This window comes from Scyliorhinus canicula, chromosome 9 (genome assembly GCF_902713615.1).
Source record: "Scyliorhinus canicula chromosome 9, sScyCan1.1, whole genome shotgun sequence".
Taxonomy (NCBI): domain Eukaryota; kingdom Metazoa; phylum Chordata; class Chondrichthyes; order Carcharhiniformes; family Scyliorhinidae; genus Scyliorhinus; species Scyliorhinus canicula.
Genome location: NC_052154.1, coordinates 165,401,655 through 165,426,018, shown reverse-complemented (window position 1 = coordinate 165,426,018; position 24,364 = coordinate 165,401,655). Strand labels below are relative to the sequence as shown.

Here is a 24,364-nt window from a genome sequence, read left to right as displayed (position 1 = left end):
TATGAGGTGATGCACTTGGGCAAGACAAACAAGGCAAGGGAATACACGATGAATGGTAGGACCCTGGGACGTATCGAGGATCAGAGCGACATTGGTGTCCCTTAAGGTAGCAGGGCAGGTGGATACAGTGGTTAAGATGGCATATGGTATCCTTGCCTTTATTAGCCGATGCATTGAGTTTAAGAGCAGGAAGGTTGCTGGAATTGTTTAAAACGTTGGTTAGGCCACACCAAGAGTATTATATAATTCTGGAATCCACACTGTGGGAGGGATCTGGTAGCACTTGAAAGGGTGCAGAGGAGATTTTCCAGGATGTTGCCTGAGCTGGAGAGTGTTAGATATGAAAAGAGATTAGATAGGCGTGGATTGTTTTCCCTGGAGCAGAGGAGACTGAGGGGGAACATGATTGATATGCATAACATTATGAGGGGCATAGAGAGAGTAGACAGGAAGAAACTTTCCCCTTGGTGGAGGGATCAATGACCAATGGGCATTGATTTAAAGTAAGGGGCAGGAGGGTTAGAGGGGATGTGAGGATAAATGTTTTCACCCAGAGGATGGTGCGAGTGGAACTCACTGCCTCACAAGGTTGTGGAGGCAGTGACCCTCATAACATTTAAGAAGTATTCCAATGTGCATTTGCGATCCCAAGGCATACAAGGCTATGGGCCAAGTGCTGGAAAATGGGATTAGAATAGTTAGGTGGGTGTTTTTGACCAGCACAGACACGATGGGCCGAAGAGCCTTTTCTGTGCTGTGGACCTCTATGACTCCATGTTGCTATTACAACTTAGTTTCATGGCCTGTTCAAGGTACAATCACATCACTGTGTCAAACACAGAATTGAGGCTATTTAATCTGGAGTTTCCATTTGGTTTCCATTTGGTTGCATTGGTCTCTTCAGTTCAACTCACTCAACATCAGCCAACACAAAAAGATTGAGGTATTTCAAACGCATGTAAAATACAAAATAAAATGCAAGTGAGGCTCCCTAATTTTTTTGCATTAGTTAAAAAAACATGGGGCTAGATTTTGCGGTAACAGTGACAGGAATCCGTGAGCACTCACCATCATTACTTCTTTAGGTGGCAGAAAAGGAACAGTTAAACACAAAAATACAGAAATTGCTTTCAGTAATTCTATGCTTTGCAAAGGTGAGCTGTTGAGATCAGTGATTGACACCCCGGGCTAGCGAGTGGTCTGCATGAGTGGCCCTTCTTCATCTCAGTGGGCCGCAGGATTGAAAATGGGCAAGTGCATAACTATGACCCCACGAATAAGATTAAATGCATTTAATACATGCCGAATATTTCATAATAAGTTATGGAAGTGCTTACCAATATGTATATTAATAGAACTCATCAACTTCAAATGGTAAAAAACAAAATAAATATTTATGCTCACCTTGCTTAAAGTGCAAAAGTAGTGTAAAAAAGCTCAACCTCCCACATGTTGTAACCAAGACAGTCTCGTGGGATAAGGTGATTTTGCTAACTGTACTTGCATCCCAAGAATTATTGGGCTGTGTCGACTTAAACAAAGCGTTTATTGGGCACAGAGAGAGCACATGTCTCTCACGGTCATCGTGCGCAATCAGCACGCACCTCACCTCATGTGCCCTTGTTTTATGTGCGTACCATATTAACAATACCGCTGACGGAAACCAATGGAATCTGGCAATCATGCATATAGGCAGCAAAATGACTCACGGGCCGCACACTGAACCCCAATGGGCAGGTTGCCCACCACTGGATGAGATCCTCTAAGGCTGCAATCAATTAGAAATTATTAAACTGCTGACATCTTTAAATTTAGTGTCTTTAATCTTTCTGTAAAAACTCTCGAAAGGTTGCCTGAAGCATAACAAGGTTTTTAACAATGTACTAAGTTCAGAATTACCGTTAAACAGCCTCCCTGCCACTAAAAAAGTAATTTTACATTTGTATGAATGTTAAACTTCTCCATTACAATAAGACATTCTAAATACTTTTTTTTAAAGATTAATGATATTTTATCTTACACTTTAATCCCAGGTGCATAAACTGATAATTTATTTCACTATCTACAAAAAATTGAAATTAAAAGTGAAGGTATTCAGTGTTTTTTGCTTCCTGTTTTGCTGTCTGTTAGAATACTTCAATGTGATTGGCTGCTTACCCTACTGGATGGTATTGTTGCCTTTGGATTCCTGGAACTCCTTGTAATTTGGTACCAGAAAGAAAACTGACGGCAGTAAAGTGTGAGTCCACACTTCAGAGAGATCAAGATCTTTGTGGGTCATATCCTTCGGGATCAGCGTCAAGCACTCTCACTCTAATGTGACCACAATATCCATTGGTGGAAACCAGCCCCGAACACAAATCAGTCAAGCATCCAGATCAAATTAATAACTATCAGAAGTCGCAATGAATTGCGCTCATTTACAGGCCTCATTAAAGTTCTTAGAAAGCCATCTATTTTTTAAATTTCAAGGATGCTAATAGTCATCTAGAATTTACGGTGCAAAAGGATGCCATTCGGCCCCTTGAGTCTGCTCCGGCTGCTGGAAAGAGAACACCACCCAACCCCATACCTCCACCCTCACCCCATAACCCAGCAACCCCACCCAACACTAAGGGCAATGTTAATTCTTTAAAAAAAATAGGAAATTGACCATGCACTAATGAAACTAGTAAATCATAGAATCCCTATAGTGCAGAAGGAGCCCTTTCAACTCATGGAGTCTGCACTGACCCTCCTAAAGAGAACCCCACCCAGGTCCAATTTTCCGCCATATCCCTTTAACCCCACCTAACCTTTGGACACGAAGGGGCAATTTATAGCATAGCCAATCCACCGAACCTGCAGATCTTTGGACTGTGGGAGGAAACCAAAGTGGCGGAGGAAACCCACGCAGCCACGGGGAGAACGTACAAACTCCACACACATATACCCGAGGTCGAAATCGAGCCCGGGTCCTGGCGCTGTGAGGCAGCTGTGCTAACCACTGTGCCATAAATGATCCTGTTCAGCTTTTTAAAAAGTATTTTTCAATTATTTTAAATCAGGTTGCAAACAGTTACTCTGACTAAACCTGCTTATTTATTCTGACAAACCCATGTTTGGTTAACTGCACGGAGTTCTGACTTGTTTATATATTGAGGAGTACTTTTCAATGCAAAAGAAGTTCTAAAATATTGCCTAATTGCACCAGTACATGGTAGGTTTTATATTTAGTGATAAGCTAATAGGTTTTAGTAGAAACTTGAGCAAAAGAAAAATCACTTCTGAAAACTAGCACAATATTTAAGGCAATTTGTGCCCAGATCTCCTATTATGCCTGGAGTGGAAACTCTACCTCATAATGATTATCCTATTAATGGAAACATGGAATGATTTCCTCTGTGTGCCAAATATGACAGGTTGATAAATCCATTTGAAAAGAATGACGAGTTATAATTGCATTGCAGTGGGGTTGATTTTCCGAAGCAGGATCTGGTCAAATCTTCTGGTGACGAGGATTTAATGGGAACTTTGAAACAGAGAGAAAAGTGGGGCTTACCGTTCGCTGCACTCAAATCCTTGATTTAAACACACATTGCACAAAGTTCCAAGCCAGGACCAACAATTTGTCAAATGTACCCTATGACACACAAAGGGGATCTCCCTCTTATGTCACCATTGGACAGGCCGACACATACTAAGTTTACTTTGTCAATGAAAACAGAATTCACTGCATTGCTTTAGATGATGTCATTCGGCATATGAATTTAGTGACCAGAATTTGAGAAATGCTATTTGATTGCTATTCTTAAAACACAGCAAACGAAATACCATACTGAAAAGGCCAAGCAGATTTTATTGGCTAATTTATGGGACGCAGGATGTACACAGAGCCAGTATCCTGCACATGCTACTAGGCAACATGATCTTTGCTGAGTACTGTTGCTAAATAATACTATTTCACAGGCTGTTTTGGTAGCAATGAATAAAATCCCGACACCAAAGGTTCACCAATGAGCCATTCACTATAAAAGGAAACAGTCTAAATCAAGTTACAGTGATGCTGGTGTTGTGGGCGGGGGAGAACTGAGGAAGTGTGTGGGAAAGCGGTAAACAATATAAATGCTTAATTTCATATACCACAGGCCACAAATGGGATAATTGGTCAAATATAAGCAGACCTAAACAGTTCACAGCATTCAAAGCCCTTTAAAGAGCAGTATGTTTGCACAGAAGACAATAAGGTTCAGGGGCCCTGACTCCCTGAATCGGTATAAATCAATGAAATCAGCAATTACAGACACAACATTGACAGCACACGTACATACACAAGCACATGTATGCACATATAATGGCTTAAACTGCATTTAAATGTTAGATTCTCCATACATACGATGCATACGCATTGAGAATGAGCATAGAGACGAGGCAGCTTATGGCAACCAGGCACCAATGACAGCAGCAGCAGCGCTGCCATGGCAATTAGCTTTTCTCCATGGCAGCAGTTCAGCTGCAGTGCTAACTTACACAGTCGTACATCATGATTTGTTGTACAATGTGTAGTGGGGGAGGAAGAGAAGAAATTAAATGCCTCCTCCTGGACTTTGTCTGATAAAACCAAGCCCAGGAATAGATCTGTCTCAATAACAGTGCACAGCAAGGACTACACACCCGATGCACAGTCAGCTGCAGTTCTTTGCTATTCTTAGAAAATTATAAAACAATATTACAGAGCAATGCAAATCACCCACACCTTCACTTGTCCCAGGGATGTAATGATTGGAATTCGCAGTATTTTTAGAAGGGCAAATTATATTGTGAACAAAATGACAGGCATAGAGTTTGCAAAGATCCTATGAGTATTTATGAAACATGTACTCTATAAAGGATTACATAAATATGCACTAAAAATACGGACCTTTTTATAGTATAGTCCTTAATGTGCTGTCGTCTTATTTAGAACACGCAGACAACTAACAAAATAAAATCAGGTTTGCATTAAACTGTACAAGCAGGAAACACTGCAGAGTATCCTCCTAATATTTGTAAGTAAAGAATACACTGATTAATCCTTACAAAACATTTGGCAAAACTATTGACTGAAATGTCCAAATTCATTGTAATGTCGCTTGCTCATGACATCACTGTGTGATAATGACACTGGGCTTCTCAAGATTTTCTCGTTCCCCTCAAACTAAATACATTTTGTCTGTTTTTAACAATAAGGGTGTCTTTAAACCAAGACGCACTCCTGAAGAGGCAAATGCGAGAAAGAGAAGTCAGTTTAAACCTGCAAAAGGGGTTTTTAACTGATTTTTCTGACAGCACAGATTGAAAGAGAGCAGGTAAGGATCATTGCTAAACAGAGTACAAAGCAGTACCAAGCTCAAGCTGTCTCCTGGGCTGCTTATACTGCAGGCCACGAGACACACTTTCAAATGCAAAAGTAGTTTCCCAAATATCATTGTACAACATTAACAGACATCTGTTCCTTTCTATCACAGGGAACAGTAATTCACGATGGATAAGAAGTACCTGTAAGGGATCCAGTCAGAGAGATGCTTAGAACTCATGTTTTACATCAACTGTCTGATTTTCAGCACAAAGGCCTGTAGCTTGAAAGAGTGATCCCGAGATCAGACTCCTGAAGGACATCTGCCACAATCCAAGCATTATCCAGCAGGAACCAAAATCTTCAACTTACTAGCTAACCCCAGGTACTGAGAGACAGGCAAGAGATGAGCAAGATTCATTAAACCACACCTACAGCAGCGATTCCACACTCCTGTACAAGCACAGACTCTCTGTCCCTCTCGCTCTCTCCTCTCTATTCTCAGCAAACCATTAGCACAAGCGGCTGCTCATCTGTACAATGAGTGACAAACAGGTAACTACGAGCTTCTTGTCATCAGCTCAAGCACAGCTAGCTTTGATGTCTAAAACCTTTTAAGATAAATCCTTGTCGAGCAGAAAAGAAAGAGAAAAATAATCCTTTGTTATGTCAAATTATTCATTAATTCCAAGTGTGGCGTGTATTAGCATAGGAAGTGGGAGGGCTACGTACAATATTAATAAATGTGCTTTGATCTCCAAGGATGGTTTATATTTTTGAGCAGGAATAATCTGACGTAAAGTGGTTGTACCATCCCAAATTATTTCTCATTCATGGCTATTGTTTAATTTGCCACTGTAGGCACTCCCACGTCTAAATAAATAGATATCACAGCTTTAAAACCAACCAAAACAAACAAGAAAAACACCAAAAGTTATTTTTTTTCCATAAAAATAAAATGAAAAGTAAATAAAATAAAGTAAATATTCTCGACAGATCTTAAGTCAACGTACAAACAACTACACTGAATTTTAGCGATCGACTCTTGTGAAGCGGTGCATGATTGATTAGATCCAGATTTACAAATATAAAGATCCGCAACTTGAAAATAATGCTATTGATGAAACAAAATACAAATCATACAAAAATCACAAAGGATTTAGAAATTGCACAGGGGATTTGAAAAGATTAGAAGAGTCCAAAGGGCTAGCAAATAATAAAAAGTGGAATGGTGAGGGCTTTTATAAACAGGTTAAAAATACAAGAATACTTTTCGAGAGGTTAGGGATACTCAGGGATAAAGAGGGAGGTGGGTCCAGTGTGGATTCCTGCCGTGACCAATAAAGCTGTGACGGAAATGTTAAACAAATATTGGTGTTTCCAAAGAGCCAAATTGCCTCTATCCATGATGGAAACTTCTGTGAGTCAAACCAAAAAGTGGAAAAAGACAAATTAAACTTATGCATTCTCCTCTGTTGATCTGTAAGACTGCCAAGGGAAACAACAAAATAGGAGAGTACTAGAGATATGCTTTACAGTTTTTGCATATTAATTTGAGATTTTTTTTTGCAAGTTTACCTCACCGAGACCAATTCAGATTTCAGATAAAAGTATATAATCTGACTCTGCAACGGTTTCGTAAGCTACCTTTAAAGAATATGGGAGCAGGAGTAGTCTATTCATGCTTTAAGCCATTCAATTACATCCTAGCTGCTGGTACTTCATGGTAGAACAGTGGTTAGCACTGTTGCTTCACAGTGTCGTGACCTGGGTTTCATTCCCGGCTTGGGTCACTGCCCGTGCAGAGTCTGCATGTTCTCCCGGTGTCTGCATGAGTTTCCTCCGGGTGCTCCGATTTCCTCCCACAAGTCCTGTAAGACGTGCTTGTTAGGTGAATTAGACATTCTGAACAGGCGCCGTAGTGTGGCGACTGGGGGAATTTCACAGTAACTTAATTGCAGTGTTAATTTAAGCCTACATGTGATACTAATAAAGATTATTATTAACATTTAACCAACTTTGTTCAACATTTGACAAAACATGAATCTATCCATCGCTGTCCTGACAGGGAGATATTAGGAGATTGTGTTAGAAATGGGGTCCAAGATGTAGCAGGCAATTTAGGGGTTAATTTGAGGGAAAATATTGCTAGTAGCAGAGAGGGATACACCCACAGCTTGAGTTACCTTATCCCATTCCGATGTAACCTTGTTCGTGGGAATACATGGGATGCCCCAGTTCAGCCAAGATGAACCACTCAAGATCGATTGTCATTCAGGACAACCTTGTTTGACCAGCCATTAGGCCATCACAGAGTCTGATTACCTATTTGTCCATCGATGAAAGGCTAGTTGCATATGAATGGCATAGCTCTTTTCTGTTGTATAAAGAGAGTGGGAAATCAGCCAAGATAACAATAATAGGTTCAAGACTGCAAACCCGAGAGAACCTTTGTTTGAGGGGCTGGGTGGAGCTTAGAGAGATAGAGCGAGAGAAACAAAAAGAATGCAGTTCTGAAAATTTATGAGCAGAAAGCTGTGAAAATCGACCAGAGACGTCATCAGAGTTGCCACCGAGACAGGCTTTGTAAAGGAGTTTTGATAGAAGATAAATTGTTTTGTAAATGCAAATATCGCCTTGATCTTTCTGTGTAAGCGGCATGAGAGCAGCATGGTAGTGTGTTAAGGTTAAGAAACTGCATGTAATCTGTTAGTGTTAGAGTTAAAGCTTAAAAGTCTCAATATTGTTTTCTATTCTTTTGTTTTTAATAATGTATGTTTAAAAAAATAAGCAAATCCTATTCCTTACATTATCACTCCTGGAACGAATTGATCTTTCCACGGCATTAAGGCTCAAAAAGGTTATGGCATCTGGTCCAGTCTCTTAGCCACTCTTGAGAGCTGGCCAGGCATCCATAACAAATTGGGGGCTCGTGGCTGGGATCCTTACATATAAGTCCTTGTTTGTCTTGGTGTTATCGAAGTGTAGATCAATTGCATTCTTTTTGGGTTGGAAATATTGAATAGAGATTGGATTTGGATTTTGTTTATTGTCACGTGTACCGTGGTACAGTGAAAAGTATTTTTCTGCAAACAGCTCAACAGATCATTAAGTACATGAAAAGAAAAGAAAATACATAATAGGGCAACACAAGGTCCACAATGTAACTACATAACACCGGTACCGTGTGAAGCATACAGGGGTGTAGTGTTAATCAGGTTAGTCCATGAGAGGATTGTTTAGGAGTCTGGTGACAGTGGGGAAGAAGCTGTTTTTGAGTCTGTTCGTGCGTGTTCTCAGACTGTTGTATCTCCTGCCCGAGGGAAGAAGTTGGAAGAGTGAGTAAGCCAGGTGGGAGGGGTCTTTGATTATGCTGCCCGCTTTCCCCAGGCAGCTGGAGGTGTAGATGGAATCAATGGATGGGAGGTTTGTGTGATGGACTGGGCGGTGTTCACGACTCTCTGAAGTTTCTTGCGGTCCTGGGCCAAGCAGTTGCCATACCAGGTTGCGATGCAGCCAGATAGGATGCTTTCTATGGTGCATCTGTAAAAGTTGGTAAGAGTTAAAGTGGACGTGCCAAATTTCGTTAGTTTCCTGAGGAAGTATAGGCGCTGTTGTGCTTTCTTGGTGGTAGCGTTGACGTGGGTGAACAAGGACAGATTTTTGGAGATGCGTACCTCTATTGAAGCTGCTAACCATCTCCACCTCGGCCCTGTTGATGCTGACAGGGTTGTGCACAATACTTTGCTTTCTGAAGTCATTGACCAGTTCTTTAGTTTTGCTGGCATTGAGGGATAGATTGTGGTCGTTGCACCATTCCACTAGGTTCTCAATCTTCCTCCTGTATTCTGACTCGTCGTTATTCGAGATCCGGCCCACTATGGTCGTATCGTCAGCAAACGTGTAGATGGAGTTGGAACCAAATTTTGCTGCGCAGCCATGTGTCTACAGGGAGTATAGTGGGGGGCTAAGTACACAGCCTTGCGGGGTCCCTGGTATTGAGGACTATTGTGGAGGAGGTCTTGTTGTTTATTCTTACTGATTGTGGTCTATGGGTCAGAAAGTCGAGAATCCAGTTGCAGAGTGAGGAGCCAAGTCCTAGGTTTGGGAGCTTTGATATAAGCTTGGCTGGGATTATGGTGTTGAAGGCGGAGCGTAGTCAATAAATAAAAGTCTGATGTAGGAGTGACTGGAAATGGCCCTGGCAGTTGCAAAAGATGTCCTGGGGGTGGAGGAAATCACTCGGGAGCATTTACTTTATTTAAAATGTTTTCATTGAAATGTTTTATATATTATACTGTCATGTGAGAGTACCTTTAAAAAATGGGTGTTTATAAAATAGCTATAGTGGGTGTACCTTTAAGAACTGGGTGTTTATCGGATGGCTACAGTGATGTCAGAGAGTGGGTGGAGCTGGGCTGTCTGTCTGCTTTTACTTTGGGCTGTCTGCTACAGGGTGTGTTTTAGTTTCGTTTTGAGAGCTGGATAGCTGCGGTCACAGCAAGACCGTATTAGTCTAAGGTGTATTAGTCTCTCTCTCTCTGCAATCTAAAGACAGTCTACTGATCCTTTGGTGATTTAAAAATAATACCTGTTTCTGTAGAGAAGTTAAACCTAATGTCTTTCTGTAAAAAGGGTTTTGTTTGTCTAATGGATGTTGCAAGGAAAGGTTAAGAGTTACTTATAGAGTACTGTATTCTTTTGGGGATTTATTGGTGTTAATAGTTGTTAAGATGTTTACTGTGGGTTTATAAAGTGTTAACTGGTTTCATAAATAAACATTGTTTTAATTTAAAAGTACTATATATCTCTGTTGCACCACACCTGTAAAGTAGGCCCATGTGCTCCCCTTAATCACAATCTATTAAAAGTTGTGGGTCAGGTGAACTCCATGATACACTTTGGGGTTCTCTAAACCCTGGTCCATAACAATATACTATACAAGCAGTAAGGGTAACTGTGCTGATTACAATGGACATATCAATTTCCTTTGAGTAAATTATCTGCCTTGGTTTGCCCCCCCCCTCCATCCTCCCCCTTGATCCAACCACCCCCCCCCCCCCCCCCACCCCCCGCCCCCCACTGCCGCTCTTCACTCGCTGTTTCAGAGTCCTTTCCTGGGCCCTTCACTGTAAAATGGGTAGTTATCCGTTATTTAACAGTGGGCAGTGCCCTCCCTTGCCCCCTCCTTATTGATGCTGGGCCTCCCCCCTCTTCCTGTCCTATTTTTGCGCTTCCCTTGGGGGTTCTTTATCCTGTGTTCTTGTTCTAGGCTCTCTGGCCCATGTTTCGGGTGTTTTCCAGGTAGCCTCCCCCGCCCCTTACTCCCCCCCCCCCCTCCAATTCCTGTCTCTGCTCCCCATGATCCTGTTGGCTCCCGTGCACCGCCACATGCCCATTCTTTTGGCTTTGTAGAAGCCATCCTCTGACCCTCGGATGGTGAACTTGACCTTCTCCAGGTGGAGAAATTACAATAGGTCTGCCAGCCAGTCTGCAGCTGTGGGTGGTGCTGCTGATCGCCAGCCGAGCAGGATTCTCCGGTGGGCGATTAGGGAAGCGAAGGCAAGGGTGTCGGCCCTCTTCCCCATGAATAGTTTTGGCTGGTCCAATACCCTGAAGACTGCCACTTTTGGGCACGGCTCCACCCTCACCACCACAACCTTGGACATTGCCTCGAAGAAGGCTGTCTGAAACCCGACAAGTCTGGGGCAGGCCCACAACATGTGGGCTTGATTGGCCGGCCCTCCCTGGCACCATTCACGTTTGTCCTCCACCTCCGGGAAGAACCTGCTCATTCTGGTTCTTGTCAGGTGCGCTCTCTGCACCACCTTCAGCTGCATGAGGCTTAGTCTTGTGCAAGAAGAGGTGGGGTTGGCCCTGCGCAGTGCTTTACTCCAGAGTCCTCCACCCTATTTCCATCCCTAGCTCTTCCTCCCATTTTCCTTGTATTTTGTCCAGTGGGGAGTGCGTCCTTTCTAATAGTCATCCGTACAAGTTCCCACAGTTTCCCCTGCCGATACTGTCGGCATCCAGTAACTCCTCTAGCTTTGTGCTTTTTCGGGTTCGTGGGTATGTAGTCACCTCCTTGCGGGGAAAGTTTTTGACCTGTAGGTGCCGGAGTTCATTCCCATTTGGTAGGTCCAGTCTCCCTTTGTTAGGCAGTCATCCTAAATGCCCACGGTCCCCGTTCTCATCATGAGGCCGGGTCCCTGCGCTCCGGGGTTTCCCTTTGTCCATGGGCTACCCAACATGACAGCCAACTGTGTGTACGCCATGGTGGTGAGAGCCTGCACTCCGGAGTTTCCCTTTGTTTAGGGACCCTCCAAAGTGGCTACTTGCGACGCCATCTTGTTCCACGTTTCCGATATTGCTCTGACGAAGCCAGTCGAGAGCCCTCCCCCCCATTATCATTTTGATCCCCCTGTGGTTTGGTTCCCCCTTGTGTCTCCCTTGCAGCCTCCCCGTGCCCTCCCTCTTATGTCTACCTACCCCCTTCCTCCCCCCCCCCCCCCCCCCCCCCCACCCCTCCACCGACAGACGCTCTTTCCCCATTGGGAGATGCACCGCTCTCTCATACTTTTCGGCGCTAGCTTTTCCACTAGAGTGGTGGCCCCCCTCACAGGGTCAATCTGACCCCCTCCTACACCCGCTCTCCTAGTGTCCCTACTATCTCTTCCTCACCCCCTCCTGCGCTCTGCTGCCCCTGGCCCTCTTCTTTTCTATGAGCTGGTTCCCCTGCGAGGCGATGCAGTCCCGCCTCAAATTGTCCATTTCTTCCTTTTGTTTTCTCTGTGCCTTCCTCACCGCTGCCTCTCTTGCTGCAGTACGGTTCTTTGCCCAAATAAGTTACCCAGAGCCTGGTTGGGAATAACATCCCGAAGTGACCTTGCTCTTGTACATGGCCATCTTTGTATGATTAAATTCGGCCCTGCGCTTTGCCAGGTCCACCTCAATGTCCTGATAAACTCCTATTTTATGTCCCTCCAAGTTGCATGCCTTAGTCTGTCGAGCCCACCAAAGGATCCTTTCTCGGTCCTGATATTTGAGCAGCTTGGCTATGATTGCCCTCAGCTGCTCTTCGGCATGGTCTTTGATTGGAGCAACCTTTGAACCCTGTGAATCTCCGACAGTTTGGGGAAGCTGTCCCTCTCAACCAGGTTGCCCAGTATTTGGGCCACGTAGTGTGTTGAGTCCCTGCCCTCGATCCCCTCTGGCAGGCCTACTATCCAAATGTTCTGCCTCCTTGACCGATTCTCCTGGTCTTCGACCTTCCCTTTCAGGCTCCGTTGGGTCGCCACCAATTCTTCACCTCGGCCAAAGGGTGACGATTCGGTCACCCTGATCCATCGACGCCTTTTGCACCTCTCATATCATGCTCTCCTGGGCTTCCTGTTCCCACCCCCCCCCCCCCCCCCCCCATGCTGTCGAGCACCTTCTGCATGGCAGCAAGCACATGGTTTATGTCCGATTCTGTGGGCTAAATTTGGCCATAAGTGCCTATTTTTCTGACGTATGGAGGAAGGCCACCTATTGTGCGACTACGGAGCACATCCCCATCACCGGAAGTCCCACTTGGCCGCATTTACAAGGGGAATCGAAAGCAAAGCTGTTGAGTTTGGTAGAGAAACTGCAGTTAGCCCTGCCTAAAGGGGCAAAGAAGGCAGAGGTAGTACAAACCATGGGTCAATATTTTAACTTGCCAGTAACACTGGCTAACCCATTAGAGTTAGCTCAAATCATTAAAAAATTAAAGAATTGGAAATGCAGCGAAAACTGAGAAAAATGAAGATGGCAAATGAAGCAAAGGAAAAAGGAAGAAAATTTGAACTTCGGAAACTGGCGCTGCAAGGAGAGCAACAACTTAAAGTGTTGGAGGCAAAGGCAGAAGCTAAGGAAGTTTTAGGGAAGAAGAACTATCCCCTAGTCACAGGTTTAGTAGGAACATTTTAAAATATATACAAGCCTTGCCAAGATTCAATGACAACAACGTTGAAGCGTACTTTATAACATTTGAGAAAGTAGCTAAACAATTGAATTGGCCAAAGACCATGTGGATCGTTCGGTTCAAACAAAATTGGTAGGTAGAGCTAGTGACATGTTTGCCTCACTACCAGGGGAGGTATCTGGGGATTATGGTGCAGTGAAGAAAGCTGTACCAAGTGCCTGTGAACTAGTGCCAGAAGCCTACAGACAGAAGTTTAGAACTCTAAGAAGAGAAGGAGGTCAGACTTATCGAGAATTCGGAAGAATTAAACAAACTAACTTTGATAGGTAGACAAGGGCACTAAAAAACTAAACGTGTGAGATAATCTTCGGGAGATAATCATTTTGGAGGAATTTAAAGATTCTCTTCCCGCAATAGTGAGAATTCACATGGAAGAACAGAGAGCTATAATGGCTAGACAGGCCGCAGAAATGGCTGACGATTTTGATTTGGTTCATAAAGCAAAGTTGAGTGTCCGATATCAATTTCAATCTGCCAAGAATAGAAACTGGGGGCTTGAGAGGTTTACAGGAGGTCCATGCAGAGGAGATGTAGTTGGTAATGTTAAGGAGAGTGTGCCTCAGAGTAAAAAGGAAACCAATGATAGTGGTAGAGATACATAATTGTAATAAAACTGGACTTGAGAAGTCACAGTGTTGGTGGATTACGGAAAGGGCTAGGAAGACAGACTGGGTAAAACAGGATAAACCAGTCGGGTTTATTAAAGTGGGAAGAAAAACCATTGTCCCAATGCAAGAAGTGCCACAGAACATACAAACTGTTCAGAAGCTGGTGGATAAGCAGATTTCAGTACTTTTCAAGGGTTTTCTTTGTGAGGGTAAAGTTTACTCGTGTACAAGGTGGAGTAGGTAAAGAGATTAAGATTTTACAGGATACAGGAGCAAGATAATCATTGCTGGTGATAGATAAGGAGATATGTGATAATATGTAAGGTAAGGCTAGAGAGTCCACTGAAAAGTGGTGAAGTGGTAGTAGGAATAATAGAAGAAATGCCATTGCCAGGGGTACAATTTATCCTGGGTAATGATATAGCTGGATCACAGGGAAGAGTACAGCCTACTGTAGTTGAAAAGCAGTGGAAGGTCAAGCAACAGAAATGATGCAAGAAGTATATCTGGCAGTGTTTCCTGATTGTGTGGGAACACGATTACAAAGCCACATGCAGAGACAGGAGGAAGAGACCTTGAAGAGTGCCGATAGAGAGGCTGTGATTCAATTGTCAGAAAGCATGGGCAGGATTCTCCATTCCCAAACGCTGATTTCGTAATCGGCGACCGGGCGGAGAATCCCTTTTGATGCCGAAATCAGGGGCGGCGCCTGTTTGACGCAGGTTTTGTATGTTCCGCGCACCCCCCCCCCCCCGAAATGCCATCATCGCGGCAAGCGCTGTTGGGACGGTTTCAGCTCCTGACCGAAAGGCACTCCCCCGGTGCTCCGCTCCCAATGGGCCGAGTTCACGACGGCTCGGTTTACTCATGGTCGCAGCCAAGCGGAAACCCGGAGTGGTGACTGCAGACTGTGTCCAGCGCCGCCACAGTCCGGTATGTGCCGTGCTGCTGGCTGGGGGGGCTTCCGCGAGGGCTGGGAGGACTGGTGAGGGGTGGCCAGGGGGCACTATCTGCCAGGTCAGGTCCACGCACAGTCGGCAGCATGTTTTACGGTGTGACCGCCATGGACCCGACCGTTCTCCGGCCGTTTATTTTCTGGAGGCCGGGAGTTTTTCATGGCGCGGTGGCTAACCTCTCACCTGTCGCAGGATCAGTCAGGGGGCAGCGCTGATCTTTTTTCCACGTAGATCCTCCTTACTTAGCATCAGAATCGGAAAATCTGGCCCCATGTTTGATCAGATGGTTAGTCAGACAAAGAGCAGGCAGTGCTCTCCAGCAGTTGGTGCTGTTATTCATCAACAAAGAAATTACCTTTTTTAAAAAAAAACTTAATTCAAAACAACAGCAAAGATTTTAAATTTCCCAAACGGTCAATTGTTCATATATAGTTCTCTCAGGCTTCAACACAATCAGTTTCCTATGTTTTTGCCAGTCATGGCAATTGATGCTGTGAGGGTTTATATTGAGCACCTGCTTTGCAGCAAATACTCCTGACTCACTGAAGCTTCTCAGTTTCAAGTCAGGAGTGGGATGGAATACTCTCCACTCATCTGGATGGGCAGAGCTTCAGCAACACCATCGAGAACAAACCTTCACATGAGGAAGGAGCAGTGCTCCGAGAGCTAGTGATTTGAAACAAGCCTGTTGAACTTTAACCTGGTGTTGCAAGACTTGTTAATTACCTCAGCATGCACTGCAACAACTTGCAAAAGGCTTTTCGCAATCTCCACCACCTAGAATGACAGGGGCAGCAGGTGCACTGGGAACATAACCTCCAAAACTCAAATCATCATATATTAATGTAATTCCATCATCACCACTGAACACTGAACCCAAACACATTCGGGCTGCAGCAGCTCAAGGGGTAGGCAGCGCCCGACCAGCTTCTCAAAAGATAACTCGGTCTGGACGATAAATGCCAGCCTTGCATTTGCCAGATTCCACTAGCCCAGGCCAGATGATGGGGGTGAATATTAAGCGATATGAATCCAAGGTCCCGGTTGAGGCCGTACTCAGGTGTGCAGAACTTGGCTATAAGTTTGTGCTCAGCGATTCTGCGTTGTCGCGTGTCCTTAAGGCCGCCTTGGAGAACGCTTACCCGAAGACCAGAGCTTGCAAAATCCTACCAACTGTCCTATCTTGAGACAATTCACACCTCTTTAACCTGTGATTATCCCTCTCTCCAGTTGCTCCATTTGGACCTGTAAAGACTGAATTACCTGCAAAGACTCGTATTCAAACTATTGTCTTACAGCTTTGACTTTGTCTATATGTATGTTTCTGGAACCAACCTCTTCATTCACCCAAGGAAGGAGCTGTGCTCCGAAAGCTAGTGATTTGAAATAAACCTTTTGGACTCTAACCTGGTGTTGTAAGACTTCTTACTGTGATTCACCCCAGTCCAATGCCAGCATCTCCACATCATGGCTCTTAGTAAAGGTGGCCATTAAGGGCTTCATCACAACACCACCCTTTTTCAAACTTCCTTTGGGGTTCATTGTAATCCAAGTTGGAGCTGAAGAAAATTGATATTGGTTTTAAGAGAACATTTTTGGGGGGCATTCAACAGCTCATCCTCTGCTGACAAACTCCATTTTCAGCACTCAATCTGGATTTCCCTGCCATAAACCAGTTGCTAATCGATTCTTGTCTCATGTGGATTACTAAAGGAGATTTTCTAAATTACATACTCAAATTGATGTGACATATTTACACTTAGTGAAGTATAGACTATGAATAAATCCTCATTTCAAAACAACCATTAAAAGAAATAACTACAATGCACTTTGGAGATTAAGATTTCCTTTGCGTGCCAGGTTAAACAAAGTGATAAATCCAATCATTTACCATTTAGTTACAAGTATTATGCAGAGGAAATCTTCCCTCAGAGGATTTCAATGTCACTCTACTGTTACTTTTGTATTGAATATATTGCATTCACAAGTAAATGCTTTATCCGTCATCAGGTACCACTTTTATGGATTAACTGTTCACTGGTAATTTGGGATTAACTGGTTCCCAAGTGAATTGCATGAAATGGCAAATTTACTTTGGAGGCTGGATTGTGTTTGAATGTTTATGCTGTATTCAATGTCAATGAATTTGTTGCCTGGTAAATTAGACTGTTTAGTATTTCACACCGAGAAGATCGCAAGCTGAAGTGTTGGCAGGTTTCTCTATCTGAAGCCCCTTCGTTTGTGGGCGGCTGCCATTCATGACTTTGTAAGAAGTTCCACAATATGTTGAGGAATTTCAGCTTCCGATGTAAATGAAGCAAGCGCCATCTGGTTTACACTGTTTTAGTTAGAGCTATGTAACAGTGTTACTGCAGATGGGCAACCAAGTTTCTGCCATCTTGTGTGGAGGACGGTGAAACATTGTGAGAAACATAAATCCAAGTGTTCCCTATCAACCCAAATGTCGACAACAGAATATCAGAGACTATGGCGCGATTTAATGAACAAATAACAAAGAAAATTACAGCACAGGAACAGGCCCTTCGGCCCTCCCAGCCTGCACCGATCCAGATCCTTTATCTAAACCTGTCTCCTATTTTCCCTCTGTTCCCGCCCGTTCATATACCTGTCTAGATGCCTCTTAAATGATGCTATCGTGCCCACCTCTACTACCTCCGCTGGTAAAGGGTTCCAGGCACCCACCACCCTCTGCGTAAAAAACTTTCCACGCACATCTCCCTTAAACTTTCCCCCTCTCACCTTGAAATCGTGACCCCTTGTAATTGACACCCCCACTCTTGGAAAAAGCTTGTTGCTATCCACCCTGTCCATACCTCTCATAATTTTGTAGACCTCAATCAGGTCCCCCCTCAACCTCCGTCTTTCCAACGAAAACAATCCTAATCTACTCAACCTTTCTTCATAGCTAGCACCCTCCATACCAGGCAACATCCTGGTGAACCTCCTCTGCACCCTCTCCAAAGCATCCACATCCTTCTGGTAATGTGGCGACCAGAACTGCACGCAGTATTCCAAATGTGGCCTATCCAAAGTCCTATACAACTGTAACATGACCTGCCAACTCTTGTACTCAATACCCCGTCCGATGAAGGCAAGCATACTGTATGCCTTCTTGACCACTCTATCGACCTGCGTTGCCACCTTCAGGGTACAATGGACCTGAACTCCCAGATCTCTCTGTACATCAATTTTCCCCAGGATCCTTCCATTGACCATATAATCCGCTCTTGAATTAGATCTTCCAAAATGCATCACCTCGCATTTGCCTGGATTGAACTCCATCTGCCATTTCTCTGCCCAACTCTCCAATCTATCTATATTTTGTTGTATTCTCTGACAGTCCTCCTCGCTATCTGCAACTCCACCAATCTTAGTATCATCTGCAAACCTGCTAATCAGACCACCTATACCTTCCTCCAGGTCATTTATGTAGATCACAAACAACAGTGGTCCGAGAGCGGATCCCTGTGGAACACCACTAGTCACCCTTCTCCATTTTGAGACACTCCCTTCCACCACTACTCTCTGTCTCCTGTTGCCCAGCCAGTTCTTTATCCATCTAGCTAGTACACCCTGAACCCCATACAACTTCACTTTTTCCATCAACCTGCCATGGGAAACTTTATCAAATGCTTTACTGAAGTTCATGTATATGACATCTACAGCCCTTCCCTCATCAATTAACTTTGTCACTTCCTCAAAGAATTCTATTAGGTTTGTAAGACATGACCTTCCCTGCACAAAACCATGCTGCCTGTCACTGATCAGTCTATTTTCTTCCAGATGTGAATAGATCCTATCCCTCAGTATCTTCTCCAACAGTTTGTCTACCACTGACGTCAAGCTCACAGGTCTATAATTCCCTGGATTTTCCCTGCTACCCTTCTTAAACAAAGGGACAACATTAGCAATTCTCCAGTCCTCTGGGACCTCACCCGTGCTCAAGGATGCTGCAAAGATATCTGTTAATGGGAGAAAAACAGGTCCTATTTTTGGTACGTTTAGCGGGGTGTTTCTTGGAGCCTGCAGCGCCGAGAACAACCACGACAGAAAATGAAACTGCCCAGCTGAGGCATAACTTATTTTCATTTGCTGCACTGATAAGCCTAGCTCACCTCACCAGTACAGGAAAAGATCAGGGCGCCATTATTAGATGCTTCCCCGATCTCTCAGCCACCAACCCCCCCCGGACTCACCACCAATCCCCCAACTTACCAATTAGGGAGTCCTCGAGCCTCTCTCTCACCCCACCTCATAAGGCAGGGCACTCCCAGGCCCAATCCCCAGCATGGACAACCTGCCACCTGGGCACCTTGGCACTGCCCATGCCAGCACTGCCTGCTCAACCTGCCAGTGCCAGGGTGGCATTTCCAGGATGTCTGAGTGATACTGCCAGGGTGGGAGGCTGGCAGTGCCAAGGTGGAATCAGGAGTGCCAGTGCCCTGCCCAGAGCCCGACCACACCGGAGGCCTCCGATCTCCTCGGAGACCCCCCCCCCCCGCACCCCCTCACCAGGTGCTGCTACGCCTCAACCACGTTTGTGCGGACCAGTGCACAATGGCGCCACAGAGAGGTGTCCGAGGTGTTGGGAGACTCCGGCATGAACAAATGTAAGTGAGCTTAACTGCACACTTAAATATGCAAATCTGGATGCCGCCCAGTCCAGTGAGGACAAGATCCAGATTGTGGCACTTCGTGAGATCTGTTTTGATTTCACGAGGCGTCCCGAGCATCGTGAACCTCACGAGAGGCTTCCCACGAGCTTTAATGATCACGTTGCATCACCAAGTTGGGCGGGCTGAGGGCTTACAATTGTGTCCAAAACGTCACACAATCTTTCAGTTGGACTATAGATCAACTTCTAGCTCCATTCTTTTGCATGACGATATTGAAAGAAAGAGTTAACCATTACCTGCTGCATCTTAAAAGGGGGAATTTTAACTATCACTGATCGACAGGAAAGGAGCAGGGAACCAAATTAAACGGGAAGCTCCATAACCCACTCCATCCCTCTCAGGTACCAGTGGAATGTTGCTGATTTCCGCAATGGATGAGATTCCTGCCAGACTTCGCCAGCAGCCAAAGTTAGCCCCGTGGAGCAGTTAAACTATACAGGGCTGTGACTCAAACATCAGGCTGGATTCTCCCCTGGCGGATTCTCCGGTGCATCGGCAGTGCACCGACGCCTATGGGTTTCCCAGCATCGTGGGGTGCCACAATGGGAACTGTAGCCATCTGGGATGGCCACTTCTAAAGGATCCAGGGAAATATGGCCACCTGAAAAGGACCATGGGAAATATGGTCAACCCAGGCCTCAGACGCTCAGAGCTTATGTATGTTGGCAACTCAGATAACTAGACGCTATCAAAACCCCCAGCTACTTTGCATTCTAAACGCCCATTTCCCCAGAACAAAAGACCTGTACTCAGGTAACAGATACAGAAACAGACTCATCGGCGCCACTCCCTTTGCTCAGGGAGCCCAAAAAGCCAAGGTTAATGACCACTCAAGGCATGCCCCGCCATCAATGCACCCACTCCTTTATTGGCCAAAATCAAAGGCAGTAATCGAAGCCTGCCGAATTATTGGGTCCAAAGCTAAGGACAGCCCAAAAAAGTGCGAAACCCCAGAAGGATAAAGAGAGACACAGCCATGTGTTCAGTCTCCCTTGGCCCCGGCGCTCGGTCTCTCTTGGCCCCAACCTACGCCTAAAACCAAGTGTAGCATCATGACTAGAAGACAAGTTCAAGACCAACGATCGCTACCAGACGGATGAACCCAGCAGAAACGTAGTCACTTCTCCGGACCCAGCCATGCAAAATCAGAACAAAGGCCTTGTTCCTCTGCATAAAGCCGGGTGCCTGAAGTTAAGTACATGTCGAAGTAATTCTTGTGTGTAAATAAACTATCATTGAACTTGAACTAACTGACTGGTTGTTTACTCTTTGATCGATATCTGGTAAAGCCTTGTGGTGGTATCATTTGATACTTGGCGACTCTGAAAAGCAATATCATCATTAATAACCGTCATATCAGTATCCAGTTAAAAAGAGCAACATTATTGGTGCCTCCTGTGCAAATTGGCAACAGAACTCCCATTGGCAGGTGGCGGGTAGGGAGGATCCCGCTGCTGGTGAGGGAGCGCCGCCGAGGAACATGCAGCTGGCGGACCACAGAATCCAGGAGAGGTTCTAAGCTTGACGACCAGCTAATGAAATTATCGGAATGCACAGTTTTGAATTATGTGACTTCAGAAAGTGCAATTTTGTTTTTAGGTGAATAAATGCTAAGAAAAGCAGGCATTCTGATTTTTTTTCATTACAAGAGGAACCTCACCCCCAACCAACCCCAAGCATTAATTCATCAGACAGCTGTCTCTATCAAGTGTCTCCAATTGCACCCTGTTGTTATGCCATCTGTATGCAGAAAAAAAAATTACAACAGACATGAAGGAGCCAGAAATAAATCTAATCAAAGTTTACCGATGATTATATGTGGACTCCAAACTGATTTATTGCCCATGCCCAGCTCAATTTGGAGAAAAAAACAAAGACTTCCATCTCCATTAAACTGGCTGCAATAAAACAAGGCTGCTGCTAACAATAGTGTAAACAATGTTATGTACTTCACATAGACCAGTAACTTTTAAAAATAAATTTGAACTTCTAGTTACTAGCTGAAAGAATGACATAGCAAGATTCAAGATTTTAAAACTTTTACTGTAACAAATGACTAAAGGCACTACTAACTAAATATTATTTTTCTTCTGTAAGCAACTTAAACTTTAAACTACAAGATGGGACATCCCCTTTTATACTAATCACACTTCACACTCCGCAAGGAATTACAGTCTTTAAAGTGAACAGTTCACAGTTGCTGCCAGCTTCCAATGAGTTCCTGGGTCCCTGTTCTGTCCAGCTGCAACTTCTAGTGATTGTGTCTGGGCACTCCCTCAACCTCTGAGATACCATAATTGTGACCATCTTCAAACAAGGAGACAAAACTGCCTGCAGTAACTATAGAGGATTATAGAAACATAGAAAATAGGAGCAGGAAGCAGCCATTCAGCCCTTTAAGCCTGTTCTACCCTTCATTATCATCATGGCTGATCATCCAACTCAATAGCCTAATCCCACTTTCCCCCCATATCCTTTGATCCCATTCACCTAAGTGCTATATCTAAATGCTTCTTGAAAACATAACAATGTTTGGGCCTCAATTCCACAGGCCGACCACTCTCTAGGTGAAGAAAGTTCTCCTCATCTCTGTCCAAAATGGTCTACCCCGTATCCTCAGACTGTGACCCCTGGTTCTGGACGCACCCACCATGAGGAACATCCATCCTGCACCTATCCTGTCTAGTCCTCTTATAATTTTATAGGTTTCTATGAAATCCTCCCTCATTCTTCCAAGCTCCAGTGAATACAATCCTAACTGATTCAATCTCTCATACGTCTGTCCCCTCATTCCAGGAATCAGTCTGGTAAACCTTCGCTGCACTCCCTCCAGAGCAAGAGCATCCTTCCCCAGATAAGGAGACCAAAACTGCACACAATACTTCAGGTGTAGCCGCAACAAGGCCCTGTATAATTGCAGCAAGACTTCCATGCTCCTGTACTCGAATTCTCTCGCTATGAAGGTCAACATGCCATTTGTCTTCTTTACCACCTGCTGTATCCGCATGCTTACCTTCGGTGACTCGTGTACAAGGATACCGCGGTCTCGGTGCACATTCCCCTCTCCTAATTTATGGCTATTGAGATCATAGTCTGCCTTCTCGCTTTTTCTACCAAAGTGGATAACCTTGCATTTCTCCAAATTATACTGCATCTACCATCCAATTGCCCATTCACTCAACTTGCCCAAATTACACTGAAGTATCTCTACATCCGCTGAACAGCTCATCCTCCCACCTAACTTGGTAATCTACAAATTTGGAGATATTACATTTTTTTCCCTCATCTAAATCATTAATATATGTTGTGAATAGCTGGGGTCCTAGTATCGATTTCTGCGGTACTCCGCTAGTCACTGCATGCCAATTTGAAAAAGAGACACGTTAATTCCTACTCTTTGTTTCCTGTCTGCCAACCAGTTTTCTATCCATCTCAATACACTACCCCCAATCTTATGTTCTTTAGTTTTACACACTAATCTCTCACTCAGGACTTTTTCAAAACCCTTCTAAAAGTCCAAATATACCACATCCACTGGCTTCCCCTCGTAAACTCTACTAATTACATCTGTGAAGAATTCCAGTAGATTTGTCAAGCATGATTTCCCCTACATAAATCCATGCCGACTCTGTCTGATCCTGTCACTATTTGCTCAGTGCTCTGCTGTAAAATCTTTGAAAATGGATTCTAGGATTTTCCCCACCTTTGACATCAGGCTTCCTGGTCTATAATTCCTTGTTTTCTCTCTACCTCCCTTTTTTAGCTACCCTCCAATCTGCAGGAACTGTTTCAGAGTCTTTAGACTCTTGGAAGATGACCACCAATGCATCCACTATTTCTAGAGCCACTTCCTTAGGTACCCTGGGATGTAGATTATCAGTCCCTAGGGATTTATCAGCCTTCAATCCCATCAATTTCCCAACACCATTTCACTATTAATATTGATCTCCTTCAGTTCCTCCCTCTCAGGTTGCCCAACATTTCTGGTATCTGATAAGACATAACCAAAGTATGTATTTAGTTGCTCAGCAATTACTTTGTCCCCTATTATACATTCTCCTGTTTATGACTGTAAGGGACCTACATTTATCTTCACTAATCTTTTTCTCTTCACGTACCTATTATTATTTCTGCTGTCCACCACCGGGAGGGTCATTGCAGGATTCCTTCTCAATCGCCCTCTCCCCGTGACTGAAGAGCTCCTATCAGTCACAATGTAGACTCCATTTACCAAAAGTGGATATGATCTCCACAGAAAGACAAGTGTGAAAAAAAAGAAGCAGAGAGCAGCAGCAGCCTCTATTCATGGCCTTTGTTGGATCACAAAGGCTTTCCACTCTATCAACTGGGACGGAGCGTGGAGTGTTCTCCTCAAATTTTGCTGTTCACAGAAATTCATCAACATCCTCCGCCTGCTACATGATAACATGCCAGGCGTGATCCAGACCAATGAATCTGTCACAGACCCAATATGAATGCAAACTGAGGTCAGGCAAGATTGTGCCATCAGACCAATGCTCTTTTCCATCTTCTTCGCCATGACACTCCACCCCATCTCCATGAAGCTCCCTGCCGGAGTGAAGCTACTCTACAGGAAAAGCAGGAAAATATTCAAGCTGCAATGCCTCCATTCCAGGACCAAGATCACTCCAATCTCTGTCTTTGGACTGCCGTACACTGCCGACATTTGTGTATCTGCACACTCAAAGGACAGAAGCCAAATTATCGTCCATACATTCACAGCGACCTACGAAAGAATGGATCTGAGGCTAAGGACGACAAAA

At 44.4% G+C, this 24,364-nt stretch overlaps 1 protein-coding gene and 1 long non-coding RNA gene across 6 annotated transcripts in view; one reads left to right on the top strand and one right to left on the bottom strand.

The window, feature by feature from the left end:
* The window catches only part of tub (TUB bipartite transcription factor), a 479,022-nt gene that overhangs the window by 144,320 nt on the left and 310,338 nt on the right, over positions 1-24,364 (bottom strand). Inside the window, exon 1 of one of the 4 annotated variants that reach the window (XM_038808109.1) lies at positions 5,518-5,683. The exons of the other annotated variants lie outside the window; for them this stretch is intronic. Within the exon in view, the coding sequence (XP_038664037.1) occupies positions 5,518-5,555 (38 nt within the window). The 5' untranslated portion in view covers positions 5,556-5,683. Of the gene's footprint in view, positions 1-5,517; positions 5,684-24,364 lie in introns of those variants that run through there. 4 annotated transcript variants of the gene reach the window in all.
* LOC119971866 overlaps positions 5,214-24,364 on the top strand; it is a 36,234-nt gene continuing 17,083 nt past the window's right edge. Inside the window, exons 1-2 of one of the 2 annotated variants that reach the window (XR_005461930.1) lie at positions 5,214-5,327; positions 5,487-5,869. This is a non-coding gene — a long non-coding RNA (uncharacterized LOC119971866). Of the gene's footprint in view, positions 5,328-5,486; positions 6,074-24,364 lie in introns of those variants that run through there. The other variant, XR_005461929.1, reaches the window with a different exon arrangement.